Source organism: Papio anubis, chromosome 1, assembly GCF_008728515.1.
Source record: "Papio anubis isolate 15944 chromosome 1, Panubis1.0, whole genome shotgun sequence".
NCBI lineage: Eukaryota > Metazoa > Chordata > Mammalia > Primates > Cercopithecidae > Papio > Papio anubis.
This window is the reverse complement of record NC_044976.1, coordinates 101,477,804-101,494,634: the sequence shown is the minus strand read 5'-3', so window position 1 is coordinate 101,494,634 and position 16,831 is coordinate 101,477,804. Positions and strand designations below refer to the sequence as shown.

Below are 16,831 nucleotides of genomic sequence, written 5' to 3'. Positions count from 1 at the left end.
TCATTTTCTTATTTCACCAACCTAAAAATGCTGAAAGTTGCCTTAAAGGCCCTCTCAACTTCCTCTCACACAATATTTATTAGTTCTGCTTCCAAAATATTTTACTAATTTTTCCCCTTTTCTTCATTTCTACCGCCACCGTCTTTGTTCAGACTCTTTCCTCTTCCTTTCTCTTTGACTAATAACATCTTATCTTTGGATTCATTTTCTTATCCTCTGCAGTCTGTTTCACCTATAGAATACTAGTTTAGCATACATCCTTAACTATGGCATTCCTCTATCATACCCATCCTACAGCTCCACACTGCCTTCGGAAACCAAGCTCTTTATCCTAGCCAGCAAGTCATCTTCAAAGTTCAACCCCAATTTCTATAGTCTTTTTTTTTTTTTCTTCATGCTCCCCACTTCAATTCTACCCAATTTAATGCATTGAATGTTGTCTTGCTTCTCAAAACCATGACCTTTTCAATTTTGAAAAGAGTATACTGTATACTTTTCCCCTTCCTCCAGGAAACTCCAGTTTTTCTCTCTCTGCTTGAGGAACATCCTACTCATCCATAAAGATAACTCTTAAATGTTAAATCTCTGTAAAGTTGTCTTTGGATAATTTACCTCCATTTCATGTATTGGTAAAAATCCCCACCCCCCCCACACACACACCCACTGCCCTTTATTATATCTCCATGTTTAGAGATTACATTGGAATATAGTTGGTCGTCTCTCGCATCAGGCTGTGAGTTACCTGTATTATTTTGGTTACTCACAATATGGTGCCTGAAGCACAGTAATCATCTCACACCTACTCATTTGAATTATTATGAATCCTAATATTGGAATAAAGTTTATATAGAATTACTTAATACTGGGAATACAACAAGTATATCATTTTTCAGATTGATTCACATGATACTTACTTTACTTCCCTCACATCATATCACAACCATTGAGATAATTATGGAAATGTGGTAAAGATATTTTTTAAAGAAAATATATCTTGAAAACTGTATTAGACTTCCACTGGAGTTCATAAAATTATGAACATTTTCTAATATCCTCAAAAGTTAGTGGCAGTAGCATTAGCAGAAACAACAACTTAATAAGACAAAAGTTCGTATTTGGGTATAGAATCTTCTAAATTTCAGTAAAATGAGATCCATTTAACCAGACCTTCAGATTCTAAAGATATACTGTAGGAATAAATGATGCTTTAAGAGCAATGCACACTGAACTAATTATCTAAGCTGTGACTACAAGGATTAAATTATTTTAAGTTGTTTTTCAGGGACCAAGCACTGAAGCTGTCTCAGGGGTTGGGAACAGTTGAAACCAGTGTACTTGTAGGCTGCATACTATGTCCAGGGGATAGAATTTTCAAGATATTAATTGAAAAATGTATCGCTACATGTAGAATAACATTAAATATGATATAAAAATCAAATGTACTTTTATTTATTTGGCTTAAATTGTGTATTTGACAATTATTACTTACTTTGTTATATGAAACTGAACATCACAGTAGATATTCCTTGAGATAAGATAGGATAAACAATTTTGAACAGAAATATACCAAAGACTAAATATCACTGTAAGTTGGTTGGTAATTAAATGCCTAATGACATGCAAACAATAAATGTTAATTCTATGAGTGAGGTAGAAAGATAATAAAAATAAGGGGAAGGGCCATGTGGAAAAGATGACCCTTGAACTTGGCTTCACAGAGTGCAGAACATTACAAAAATCACTGAAAAGAAAGAAAATATTAGGAAAGGGATATGATGTTTAATTAGTGTCTGTTTTTGCCCAAGTGGGACAAAATTTGGGAGACGGTCTAACATTTGTTGAATTATTGCTAGCATCCAAGCACTCTGCTATTTTACATAATAAAAAAAGTAAATCACTAATGCAACATGTAATGTAATTACTGAAGCTCTAAAATTGCAAGATGTAGTCATTTGAATATTTGAAATGAACAGAGCAAGTGGAGTAAACAAATTGAAGTTTTGAGAAAACAAATCTGTCGTTAGTGTTTAGTATATAACAGAGATAGGAGAGAATAGATCACAAAAGGCCATTGACCAGTGTCAACATTGCAGTGAGCTGATGACTAGGGCAGTGTGGAATCCAAGGACAGTGCTGATGTAGCAAACATGGAGGGGGCAAGATAGTAAGATTTAAGACTAATATTTGATATGGGCAGTGAGGACAAATGAAAACTGAACAATGACCTCAAGCTTATGTCCTTGAGAGAATGACAGTTTGGTGATGTCTTCCGTGCCTAGAGCAGTTTTACCTCATCAAGAACAACAACAAACAAAAACCAGAAATATTCACACACACAAAAAACTTAAAACCTCTTGGCAGTCAAAAAAAATTACAAATTACCTTTGTAATTTTTGATTATCTACTTTGCTAATAGATGTGCTTCATAGATGCTCACTGTGTTTATTTGAAATTAATACCCATTCTTATATTCACAAATCAAATATGCAAACATCAACCAATTAAAATTATTCCTTAAAGTTGTTGGAAAGTGATTCACTAAAAGGAAGACACCATACATATTTATTAGTTCCTAACACTATTGTTTTAATTGCTGCAGAATATAGTGAAGAGGTGCATGATGATGACCCAGTTCATAACAAGCCTTAGTTTACTCCATTTAAAGTGATTACATCACATAAAATTTGATTTTGATTTTTTTTTTTATTCCAAATGACAGACAAAACAAAAACTGGATGGTTTTCTAAATGTGAAGTATAATTTATCTAGAAAATTAATTCATGTTAATTCTTATCTTTTGGGGTTCAAAACTTACTATTAGGTTCTCTTGCAATTAATATTGGAAAAAAAAGAATGAGGAGTAGAGATTTATTTAAAAGGTAGCAAGTTCTGCTTTGCAATGGTAATAGAAAAGGTGATGGCAAAATATTAAAGGTAAGTATTTGATCAGTTGGTGAATAATGATAAAATTCTGAGTCATAAGGAATAAAGACATAAGAACATCTTCTAAAATTTGCTTTTATAATGGATATGTCTGAGTTTATATCAATCTCATGTTAACTTTACCTTTAGGATATTGACCAAGTAATGGTAAGTGCAAGACAGGAATTCACAGAAACAGTGATGGGTATTCAGCAGTTGTTTGTATTAAGGAAAAAGCAAAGTGATGAGTTCTAAGGAAGAGAATGTGAAGTCTAAAGGAAATAGAAAAGGGAAATGAAATAATACTGAGTGTGTATTCTTTCAATTCTTATGCTAGATATTTTGTATCTGTGATTTATATCTTTTATTCTTATTCTTGCAATTTGGAATGGTAATTTTTTTTTCTATTTTATCATTCCATTTTTAAAGATAAAAGATCTGAGGCTTGAAGAAGTATAGAGCTTTCCCAAATTATCTGGGCAAAAATCCATGATAGCACTTTACATAAACTCATTTTCAAGTCATCTTGATCCTTCTAAATCTCTGTGAACAATTTTGTCGAAAGAGAGTGAGAAGAGTTAATATTTCAACTACCTGGGCTTTAATATTACTATTCTCTGTAACTATTGCTTATTTTGAATGAATCAAAGATGAAACTGATTAAACTAATATACAGATTGATTTTTTAATGACTAGATATTTTTCAGAATACCATTGAATTCTTAGTTTCTTTCTCCTATAATACAACTCATAAGGAATGTAGTTGTGCTGTGTATTTCTGGATTGCTAGGGAAATAATAAATTACCTCATTGCATAGGATACTAATGAACTAAAACTAAAAGTCCTAAGCAGAGCTTTAATCAGCTAACCTTATCACTCACAGTGATATTTGCAAAGTTTTCATGTGTCCCAATTATGTAGCTTATGCACTATATTCTTACTATATGCTCTAATCCGAGAAAAGAACAAATATAATATTTAATTCTCATGCATCCATTCAAATGTCATTCTATCTATTCATTTATAAGTATATTTAGTACCTATTCTCTTTATTTGTAATCCATTTAGTGTGAAGCATAGGTCATTATTATGACACTCCATAGAAGTGGATTTATTGTACTAGGGTGGGTCTAGGTGTATGCCATTGACTTATATTTAGAGAAACTTTATTCGTAAAACAAATAAACTAAAAAGATCTGTTTGAAGATATGGGATATTGCTTTATACAGGGTCCTCTTTATGAATATCCTTGGAAGAAATCTCTTGCTAACCACAGCTTTAAAAATACTTGCAATTTATTTTTTTCAAGTATTCTTTTTGTAGAATATTTTAAATTATTTCTTGTTATTTCTTGAACAGTTAACTGACTTGTTTATTTCTTTAGTCAATTTGAATTACAAAACTTAGAATTCTTTTTGCTTTGGCTTACAGAAATAATGGAGTCAAAATAGAGACGGTACAGAAGATAATGTGTTATAACTATTTTAAAAACTTTTTAAACACAACTTACTATAAAAAGTACCTATGATGTACTTTAACATTGTCTATTACATTTTGTTATAGTTAATACTTTTTAAATACTCGACAAGACCCATGAAATTTATCTTATAACCTACTCATTGATCGTAATCTACAGCTAGAAAAATCCTTGGTCTTGGTATGCATCTTTAGTTTACTAATATTGCTGGCTCCATTTTACTTCAATAAAAAGTTATTTGCTTACCTGTTTTCCTGTTTTTAAATTTATATTGTCTAATACTTTATGCATACTATTTAAGCTGCTATAAGTCTTTTTCTGTGAAAGTACCATAAAGAAATAAATACCTGAAACTATCAGACAATCTATTAAACTGAAGTTATATTGATTCATAAAATGGACCTTGCTGCAAAGAGCTTATGGTTTACTGAAGAGGACAGATAAAGAGCAGATAAAATAACATAGTAAATAATATGAAATATATTAAAAGAACAGAAAACACAAGGGTGAGAACAATGCTTTTTGCCTAAGGAAATTATGTTTGAATGGAAGTTGTAAATAAAAACCAGTTTTATCTATGAAAAGCAGCCTTTCTGTGTGCAAAATTTAGTCTTGAACTGCTCAACACTTTTTATCCTCTTAGTAATGAACCAGTATTTCAAGGTTAGGGTTCTCTAAAGGTTTTGGTCCTAGGAGTTATTGTATATTGAGGAACGTTCTGTCGTGCTACCACTTATGACAAAATTATACCAATAGGGTGCTGTGATGTTGGGATTTTAAAGTCTATGAAAACAAACTATTCGCTGTATAAATGATGTTGTATCCAAGAACTGGTAACAGATGCCAATCAAATCCAGGGCATGTCTTCTGATCTCAAGGGATGTAGTCACTAAGTGGATGTCTTGATGCACACGCAAGACAGAAAGTAGCAAGAGACTGAACATCAAGAGAGAAAGGCAGTGCAGCACTTTTCTGCTTGATGAACGTAAACTGGGTAAATGTTTTCTATGTATGTAAACACATATATGTAAATATATCATGCAACAAATTCTCAGCTTTCACCTACTGCATATATTTTTATAAAACAAAATCAAGAAAAATAATATTTAAGGAAAAGATATTTTCCTTAAATAATCTCTCCTCCAGATATTCTTCACGGTAGAGAACAATCTCATTAACAACAGTTATTTATCTAAAAATGAGATTAAAACAAATATAGTAGTGTGTTTAGTAAAAAGCCTTTTATCTTTACAATCACATGTATATTTTATTCCCAGGAGCTGTGGGAGTTAATATGCAAAAAGTATATGAGAGGAGTCAAATAACTGGTACAGGGTATACGTCCAGTATTTCAAAATTGTGCGGTGTTGCAGTCTTTGCTCTTTTTCTGTGACTACTCTTATTTGACCATCCCTCCATTGATTCTGACTTTATTTTCCTTCTCTATTTATTATTTCTTCTTCTTCTCATTGCTTCTTTAAGAGTTCTCATTCTCTTCCTATCATAATTCCTATTTCTCTTATTTTGTTGCTCTTCATCCTATTTCTGAGAACCTTCTTTTCCTTGGTTTTTACTTATTCTTCAAGCAAGGGAATAACCAAGGTTTAGAAGGATGGCATATACTGACATGCCAAGTCAGACTCTATACATTTTTAGATAAAGCACATTTTCTCCATTGTGACCCAGGTAGACCTTAGTGTAAGATGATTACATCCAACTAGGGATGAGATAAGTGTAGTAATAGTGATGGGGACCAGTGATCAAAATCTGAGGCATTTGATTTGACTTTGATCATTCAGAGTTTATGCTTTAAATTCTGATAATGCTTTATAGTTCATCTAAATTTTTAGTTCACATAATCTAAAATGTATATCATGTAGAGAGTGAAAGTTTTGACATGAAGGTCAACTTCTTTTTTTTGTATTTTTTATTTTATTTTATTTTATTTATTTATTTATTTTTTAGAGAGAGTTTTGTTCTTGTTGCTCAGGCTGGAGTGCAGTGGCGCAATCTCAACTCACTGCAACCTCCGCCTCCTAGGTTCAAGTGATTCTCCTGTCTCATCCTCCTGAGTAGCTGAGATTGCAGGCAACTGCCACCAACCCAGATAACTTTTGTATTTCTAATAAAGAAGGGGTTTCACCGTGTTGGCCAGGCTGGTCTCAGACTCCTGACCTCAAGTGATCACCCACCTCGGCCTCCCAAAGTGTTGGGATTACAGGAGTGAGCCAAGGTGCCTGGCAGAAGGTCAACTTAAAAAGACAAAGCAGACATGCTTTTGCCTTCTAGTTGTATAGCTCTGGTTCATAAGAGCTTTATGTGTTTATACTTCTATTCTTCTCTCTAGTGGGCTGCCTCTTAACTGAATGCTGATGAGGTGATTTGTCTATCACTTTCATTTACTTTATAAATGCTCCTCGGAATATGAAACACCCAGTGAAAATAACTGATAAAATGTTTATTTTGGTGTTCTCATCTGTGTGAAGGATTAGGGAACTACTTCCTATTTCCGTTGTTCCAGGAGTATAGACCAATGCTATTGCTTCTTGTTTCATTATCATCGTAAGGTTTAGATGAAGGTGCAGTAGGATTTAGGGCAAGGGCTGCAGAAGGGGGTAAAGCTAATACACAAGTAAAGAAAGGTAACTAAGTAGAGAAATGTAAATTCTTCCTTTTTAAAAGCATGTAAATGTTCACTTTTCAGTTCAAAACGAGAGAAAAATGGCATGTTTTCCATAGTTGTTAACATTTAATACTGAAATAACAGAATACTTATGATATTATAGTCATTATAATTCATGAAATTAAACAGATATTATTGCCTTTGGGAAACATGATTTTATTGTCATTTAAATCACATACTAAGAAAATGTTATTTCTATAATTTTTAGTTCCTCCTTTGCGTTCTATCTAGGCACTTTTGATGTGTAAAATATCTATCCTTCTTGCAGAGAGACAAGTATACAAATAGTTAAAGTTAGGATTAACAATACTATATTATGTGGGAAAAGCCCTACCCTTCTTTTAACAGGGTATTTTATACCTATTGTTTTGATATTAATTTATTAAAGTATTAAATATGCCATATAATTTTCTGGATCTTAGTTTACTTCTCTGTAAAATTTTACTTCTACAATTATTTGAGATTTTACATCTATTTCTGAAATATGTAACTGTTCATGTACAGTTCTCTAACATATATTAACATTTATACTTTTTGACAGGCATTGTTCAAAGAACTTTAGCTATATCATATTAAACATGATAAAAACCTGATGACAAACTTTCTGTCTCTATTATGACAGGCATTGTCCAAATAACTTCAGATGTATCATAATAAGCATCACAAAAACCTGACAACAAACTATTTCTCTCCATCTATATCAACAAAAGTGACCCATAGAGAGTTTGCATAAGATCAGAAAGCTAGTGGTTCCAGTGCTAGAAAGGGAAAGATCATACACTTAATTGACACATTTATTTATGGTGTACTATGTGCCAGTAACTACTCAAACTGCTGGGGATCATTGAAAAAAAGAAAAAAACCTCTACCTTTGTGAAGTTAATCATTATCTATTTTACCTATGCTGAAAGACAATCATTCAGTTTAGATATAATAGTTTATTTATCTGACAATTATAAAGCCCCTTGTTCTTTAGCCAGCTGTAGAGCAATACAAAAATGTCTCACTATACATGCCTACTCTTTATAGAAACAAATAAAAAGTGTATACACAATGTGAGTTTCTCAAGGGCTTCTTCCTGCCATAAAGCATTTCATATTCACAGTCAAGTGTCACAAGAGAATAGATTCTCACTAGTGATGAATATAGAGTTTTTAGCTGAATGTGTAAATGGGACCTTCTTTTCATATTGGGTTTAAATTTTTGTTTAAAAAAATAGAACTTCTCCAGTGATTCTGTTGAGATTAAAGGATTCATAAGTTTATTCTTTTAAAGTTGACCTGGGAATATTTGAATAAGATTTGCAAGTTTGCTATGTCATTTGCTTGATTGGTAGATACCATCAGAGATTTTCACTTTTCATTTATAGATGTATAAAATAAAATTATAGCAGAGCATGCTGTTATTACAAACATCTAGGCTTAGAGAGTGTTTGAAATAACTAATAGAAAAAGAAATTGCAGTTGTACTTTAGGGCATGGATATACATGCCAAAAGTCTCCTCTTGTTTTCATTTGTTGTTTCAAAGTTTATGAGCTGTGACAAGATCATGAGCAATATTTTAACTACAGAGAAGTAATATATTCTCAACACTAATTTTAATGCAGGTTCCACAAGCAAGATGGCAATTTGAAATTTAATCTTATGAATGCTCCAAGGGAGAAATTGCAACAGTTAAACTTTGTAATAAAAAAATAGTATACAGTGTCTGGCTGGGTGCGGTGGTTGTTGGCTGTAATCTCAGCACTTTGGGAGGCCGAGGCAGGCGGATCACGAGGTCAAGAGATCGAGACCATCCTGGCAAACATGGTGAAACTATATCTCTACTAAAAATACAAAAATTAGCTGGGCATGGTGGCGTGAACCTGTAATTCCAGCTCTTCGAGAGGCTGAGGCCGGAGAATCATTTGAACCTGGGAGTTGGAGGTTGCAGTGAGCTGAGATTGCGCCACTGCACTCCAGCTTGGTGACAGAGCGAGACTCCATCTCAAAAAAAAAAAAAAAGTATACAGTATCTACAAACTATACACATTGCCATAGAGTCAAATCAGCACTCTGTCTCTTCTTGAGATACACTAAAATAATTATTAAAATATTTCAATTAATAAACATACTTAAGTATAAATTTAATAACCATTATTTTCATAAGTAAAAGTCATGGCTTATTTTCATATAACATATCAATCATAATGCATCCAGTTAAGGTAATTTTTTTTTTCATTTTGAAACCATTTCTTATGGGGAAGATATACATTCAATTGCTTTTTTCCTGCAAATTTGAAAATTTTCTCTTGATTACATATGTGTATATTTGAAGCCTAATTTTTTTTTTGTTTTTTTTTGTTTTTGTTTTTGTTTTTGAGATGGAGTCTCTCTCTGTTGCCCAGGCTCTAGAGTGCAGTGGCGTGATACGGGCTCACTTTTAAGTTCTGCCTACCGAGTCCACACTACTCTCCTGCCTTAGCCTCCTGAGTAGCTGGTACTGCAGCTGCCCACTACCGTGCCCGGCTAATTTTTTGTGTTTTTAGTAGAGACGGGGTTTCACCATGTTAGCCAGGATGGTCTCGATCTCCTGACCTCGTGATCCGCCCACTTCGGTCTCCCAAAGTGCTGGGATTACAGGCGTGAGCTACCGTGCCCGGCCTGAAGCCTAAATTTTTAACACGTTCAACGTGTTTGCATATATAGTAAAAACACAAATGCACTATAGTTATTTAATGCATACAATCAACATGTTATTCTTTGTTAATATGAATTAAGAGAGCATGGAGATATTTACTACTCAGAATGTAGTGCCAAGGGCTGCATTAATTCACTCCAAAAAAAAAATGGTAGAGCTCCTAGGTACTGTAAGAGAGTGTGTAAGGAATACTTTGAAGGATCTCATGCTTCTTATTCTCAGGAAAATACAATTTTTTGGTAAGATAGTATATTAGTCCATTTTCATACTGCTATAAAGAACTGCCCAAGACTAGGTAATTTATAAAGGAAAGGGGTTTAATTGACTTACAGTGCAGCGTGGCTGGGGAAGCCTTGTGAAACTTACAATCATGGTGGAAGGCAAAGGGGAAGCAAGGCACCTTCTTCACAAGCAGGAAGAAGTGCTGAGCAAAGGGGGAAGAGCCCCTTATAAACCATCAGATCTCATGAGAACTCACTCATTGTCACGAGAACAACATGGGGGAAACTGCCCCCATGATTCAATTGTCATAACCTAATTTCTCCCTTGATTATGGGGATTATGAGGATTATGGGGGTTACAAAGCAGGATGAGATTTGGGTGGGGACACAAAGCCTAACCATGTCAGATGGTTATTGACCTGGGTCAAAACAAAACAAAACAAAAAGCTGGAATTTTAGTAGTATAGGAAAATACCAGAGATTTTCCATGTCAGAAGACGTGACCAAATATTCAGAGGTAAAAGTGGACATATTGTGTTAGAGGGGCAGTGATAGATGTAATATTTTTAGGAAAAAATAATGTTCAAGGTAAAATGCTAAAATATAAAGTAAAGAAAAATCTAAGTATGTGAGTTGAGTATTTTTCTAGGATGACTGAGGATAAATATGTCAAAAAGATGCATTAAACCACACTATTTCAGAGTTCAGCATAGGTGAACTCTGAAATCAGGAGGGAAGCCTAGTGAAACAGTACTATGGTGTCTCCAGTGAAATGTGTTGAAAAGTTACCAAAAGTGAAAACAGTTCTTTGTTTTTGAAAATTTCAAATGAACTTATAAACAGTGGTGACAAAGAGCAGAGATTCTTTTTATTTTTTTCTTTTGAGACAGAGTCCTGCTCTGTCACCCAGACTGGAGTGCAGCAGTATGATCACAGCTCACTGCAGCCTTGACCTCCCTGGGCTCAGGTGACCCTCCTGTCCTGAATAGCTGAAACTACAGGTGTATGGACCTACAACCAAATAATTTTTGTATTTTTATTAGAGAGGAGTTTCACCATGTTGTCCAGGTCTCGAACTCCTGGCCTCAAGCAATCTGCCCACCTTGGCCTCCCAAAGTGCCGAGATTACAGGCATGAAACACAGTGCCCGGCCAAGAGCAGAGATTCTAATGACTTGTGTAGCAAAGGTCAAATGAACTAAATGAATGATGGAGAATGGCTATTTGGATAAAGGAGATAAGCATTTTCATCAATTCCTTTAAGTTTTTTCTTTGTTTGTTTTAGAGAATATTCAACCAATATGAGCTTGTTCTGGTAGAAGTAGCTCTTAAATGGCTATATTTCTTCCACTTATTAAAATTTAACACAATTCATTGTACCCATGAGTTTTATGGGTACAACGAGTCAAGGAAATTTTGTTCTCACCATTTATAAACTGCTAAGTATTGTAGGAAAAAACTTGGTAGTGAATTAAGGCACAGAGACCTTGAGTCTATGGTCTTTAACTTAAAAATATACAAGTCATACAGCAATAAAATTATATTATGTATGCAAAGTACTTAGCACAATAATTGTTAATTAGTAGGCATAATAATTGGAGATTAGTTAATTCTCTTAGAATGGATTTCCAACTTTTGCTGATTATCCCGTTTTTCATTCTAGTCTAGTAACCATCAGCTTTACCATAGCCTAGTATGATATCTTCCTAGGGTAGTCTTTGAACAGTCAGAGTTTAAATAGGATTAAAGAGAGAAAATTTTTACGGCCTGACAAATTAAAATTGCACCTCTTTTTGAATAGCCAGTTACAAATGAAATACTGCAGGAGTTAAATCAAATGCTTATTCTACGTTTGATAAAACTAATGGGTAGCAATCATTTTGTGAGGGTTAGAAGTGAAATACTAAACAAAAATGTAATATAGTCACCTTGTATGTACATTGATCCTCAATAAATCAGCTTTTCAGATTAGTGGAGATTTATCTTTAGTGGTATTAATTTTAACTTGAATAGAATAACCCTAGTTGCATCATGTATTGTCTTCTGTTGATGTGTTTCTGTTGCCAAAAAAGGAGAACTTTTATTACTGATTTTTTTTCTTTCCTCTATTTTTAGTAATTCAAGAGACACCTTTGCATTCCTCTCAATTCATAGCCCTTGTTCTTCTTGCTCTTCTCCTTATCCACTTCCTGTGCTTTTTTCTTCCTTCCTGACCTCCCTCTCAAAGAATTGGAGGCAAATATTTGTGTTCTTTTTACTCTTAGGGTTGCTCATTTTGAATGTACAACACTAAGAGGATTTTATTATTTTTTCTTCTGCACTGACTTCTAGAATCATTCACCAGGAGTCTGTTACTTGGTTAACAGTAATACAACTTGTGGTTGACTATTTTATTCATAAAATATTTTAATATTATTAAATTAAAAAAAATACATTGACAAAAGAGTATATGTTTATTATCTAAAAAGTACTAACTGCAATTTTCTCTTGTAACTATAGCCTCCTCTTTAGTATTTGGAATACTTCATTGGTAAAAATAGAGTTTACATACAACTCGTTTATTATGCCATATAAAAATATTCCCTAGATTCGTTTTTGAACATCTACTTACTTACAGCTCAAAAATGCCACTTTTGTTTATATCAAGGTCAAATTTCACAATTTCTTTAACTATATTTTTGGCAATGTCTCTCCAAACTATATCACCTAAGTTTAAGATACCCAATAATTACAAACATTGCTGTCCTCATTAGAAAGAACCAAAGGTGGCTTTGTCAAGAAATCAGAGTAGAGTCCAAGCTCAGGGTTCTCTTAACTAGTTATATGATTACAGGAAGGACGGTTAACTTCTCTGAGCCAGAGATTCCTCATTTTTAAAACAGATGCTACAATAGCTCTATCAACTACCTGGAATTGTTGTGAGAATAAAATGATAAGATGAAACTTAAACTGATTGGTAAATTGTAAAGTACTATGTTAATACAAGTTGTTTGTATGATTATCATTTTTATCACATGTAATTAATTTCCTAGTTAATAAAAATACAAATTAGAACAAGGTAAATAATGCATATTTGTATAATAAACTGATTTCTAAAATATGGTAAGTATAATAGTAGAAAACATGAAGTAATGTCTTTTCCAACTTTTATAAATAATTTTCCATCTGAATTTTGAAATGATGATGCTATTATCTAAGTATGTTAATTATTAAGAAAAAATACTAGCAATTATATTTTCTAATATTTTATAGTTGAATCATAAAATAAAAAGATAAATTGTAATTTAATCACCCCTCTGAGAATCCAAAGACAATTTTTTTGTTATCTTTTACTACCCAAAATTGGAAGTAGTAATAGATTATATTTGAGCTTTACAGTACTTAGTACGTATGTCTGCATTTATTTTATTCTTGTTTTAATAATGTTTTCTTAAATTGTAGGTACAGATAACTACTATAAAGGCAGTATCCATGTGGTTATTTTCAAAAATCTATATATATGAGGGTTTTTTTAAAAAGCAAACTAGTTAAAAACATAACATCTTTTTTGAAATTCAGTTAAAAAAAAATCCTAATCAGATTCAAATTATCTCATCAGTGTTCATAAGATCCCATGTTCTTATAGAACTCTAAGTTAAATTTAAGGGCTTATTCTATGAGAAAATGTCCAAACTTTGGGATCGTGATTATCAAATGTTATTTTGTAAAAAATTATGTGTGTATCCTAATGCAAAGAATTTCTGAACTCATTTTTTTTTCTTTTTATTTTGAAATCTTGCTTCAGCACATTTGAAGTAAAGCCCAGAGATAACTTCAAGAAACACTAGTCTAGGGATTGTATTCTGCCATTTCATTATAATACAGTGAGAAATTTGTGTAGGAAGTTATTATTTATAAAGCATTGTGCCCAATTATGAACACTTAAATAAAAACAGATAACTAAGTAAACATTAAATACATCTAATTTTGAAGTATTTTTTCATCTCATCAATATTTTCTAACGCCAACATCTATGCTTAATATTGGGCCTGGAAATTAGTATCTCAAATGGTGGATACAACTGTTTCTCTTTGGGATCCTAAAATTATCTAAACTCTAAATGTTACTTTAACATAATTTATTAGACTGTAAGAAACTATTGTTAAATAAGCGATTCTTAAGCCAGTATTGCTTTCTTTAATAACAAAATACTTCTTTTCTTGTGTACTAGGGCTCACCAGGAGAACGTGGGTCAGCAGGTACAGCTGGCCCAATTGGTTTACCAGGGCGCCCGGGACCTCAGGGTCCTCCTGGTCCAGCTGGAGAGAAAGGTGCTCCTGTAAGTAATGTCTAGAAGAAAATATACTACACTGCTACCCTGTACACGTTATTACTTTTTATTCAATAATATTAGCTTTTCATACACCACTGTATTCTCTCTGTATATGTGTCTGGCATATAAATACACTGGCTTGTATATATATAATAGAGAAAATTTCAAATTCAATTAAATGAGATGACGTTTTCCCACACTTTATGAAACCATAATACCTGTAAGGGAGTTGGATATTATTAATGTAAAAGGCTTCTCATTTTGCTTTAAAAAATAAAAAATAAAAAAAGTTGTGAGTTTTTGATTAAAGCTATACCTTGCTGCTTTACATTAGAAAAGTGTGAACTTTTTATACCTCTTGTAATACAAATTCAACTTCAAGCATTTCCATAGTCTGTATATGAAACTCATAGAAAGTAGCTGCCCTTCTCATGTAATTTGAGCTCTGATCACCAGTGAATGAGACGGGGAACATCTGACCAATTATTTCATCTAATATTTATTGGATTTTAACATTTTATATTTACATGACTATGGACTCTATTCCACTTATTAGATTTAGGTTTCTTTGTTAAGATTTCTTCTCTATTTTTGTTCCTGGTTTTGATGTGATTGTATTTTTAAAAAATAATTCTCTCTTTCTACAAGATTAAAATGCAAACTCTTTCAGTAAATGTAGATAAAAAGTACTGGCTCTGATACACAAAAATATAAGTTTAATATTTTTATATACTGGTAAGTGTTGAGATATAAAATTAAGCTTAAGCTTATATTCAAAAATACTCCTCTATCACTAAGACTTCAGTTTTATCAATTTGATTTGCTTTTGTTATCTATGCATTTTCTCTGATTATTCTGTGATATTATTCCAGTGTTTCTGTTTGAGACCATTTTGTGCAGTTTTAACAGAACACTACAGACTGGGTAATTTATAATGAACAAAAATATATTGGCTCATGGTTCTGGTGGATGGAAAGTCCAAGCTAGTGGGATCACATCTGGTAACGAACTTCTTGACACATCATCCCATCGTAGAAGGACAAAGAGAGGGCGAGAGAGAGAGAGAGAGTAAAAAGAAAACAAATTCCCTTTGTTGTAATGAACCCACTAATGCAATAACGGCATTAATTAATTTCACTTTGCCCTCATGGCCTAATCATTAGGCCCCATTCCCCTGCACTGTTGCATAGGGAATTAAGTTTCCAAAAGATGTTTTTTTGGTGACACATTAAAACTGTAGCAGTTTAAAAATTTTTTAAAAAAATTGTTTCCTGTAATCCATTACCTTTCAGAAAGAGTTAGAGTGTTGGAATGGGCCATGCCACCTGTGGATAGAACTTTTAGGTGACAGAAAAAGCACTTTTAATATGCTGAGAAAATATATTTCATAGTGTACTGTGTACCGGGAGAAGATAGAAAATAGATTCAGGTCCTTTAGTACAAGTTAATTTAAAAATATAGGGAACACATATTTTGCATAATACACTAAATAATGCATATGGAGAAAATAGGCATAAATTGCTTTTTATACAAATTGAGAATATACTAATTAGATAAGTCAATATTTCTGTGAAGATAATATATTGAATGGTAGGTTTTAAAGTGGATAATTACCTTAGCTTTATGAAGAATAAATAAATTATTGAAATAAAGATCAGAATATGGAAAAGCATTGAAATTGATAAGAAATTAATTAGGTGAGATAGATGAAAAATTATTGACATTAGCCTTTGTAAGAGCCAGGATTCATGCCTGAGTTTTGTTGGTAATTAGTGATATCATAACTAGGGAAGGGAAAAGGGAATGCCTTACTTACCCATTCTCTTTCAGTTATCCCAGCCAAGGACAACAACTCCAGGATGTTCATTCCATTTTCTATTAGCCAAAATTAGCTATTTAGAATAACTAAGGGGTAGGCACTGTATTGCTAGCATTATACTTTTGAAGGAGCTGTCTGCTTAGGAACAGTAGCATGAAGTGGTAACAATAGTGTTCAGTGAAAGGAGTTATAGATATATATTCAGAGGTTTAGTAAAAACTGATGAAAATGTTTGGCAAAATGTTATATCTAGCCTTTACTTCTTCCTTTTTCCAAACAAATTTTAGATCTTACCTCTGCTGAGTAGCTTGTGTTATCAAAATGTTATGCAATTATCAGCAGGTTTATACTTGCATTAAAAAAAAAAAAAAAAAAGACAAGAGGGGGCCTGTGGCAGACAAGCCCTTGGTCCACCTACCTATCAACCTTGCTTCCTGGAATGGAGAAATGTCCTAAGTAACATCCCTATATTAATCAGTTACATTAGAACTCTGGGAGGTGGGTCTTGAGATTTTAGGAAAAATATTCTCCAAATACTTATTTACAATTTCTAGCATGTGTGTCTGTGTATAATTGCAGAGAAAATAATTAGTGCCAGAAATGTAAGTCTGGGAGTCATTTAAAATAAGAGTGATGTTTAAAGGCATAGTTTTGGATTACTATGTGATTTAATGTTGAGGGAGAGCAGAAGTCTGGACTCAGTCTTAATGGAGAATT

At 32.8% G+C, this 16,831-nt stretch overlaps 1 protein-coding gene across 2 annotated transcripts in view; it reads left to right on the top strand.

Moving 5' to 3' along the window:
* The window catches only part of COL11A1 (collagen type XI alpha 1 chain), a 218,411-nt gene that overhangs the window by 141,943 nt on the left and 59,637 nt on the right, over positions 1 to 16,831 (top strand). For both annotated transcript variants that reach the window (XM_031651327.1, XM_031651330.1), the window contains one exon: positions 14,194 to 14,301. In XM_031651327.1, coding sequence (XP_031507187.1) covers positions 14,194 to 14,301 — 108 coding nt within the window. The remainder of the gene's footprint in view (positions 1 to 14,193; positions 14,302 to 16,831) is intronic.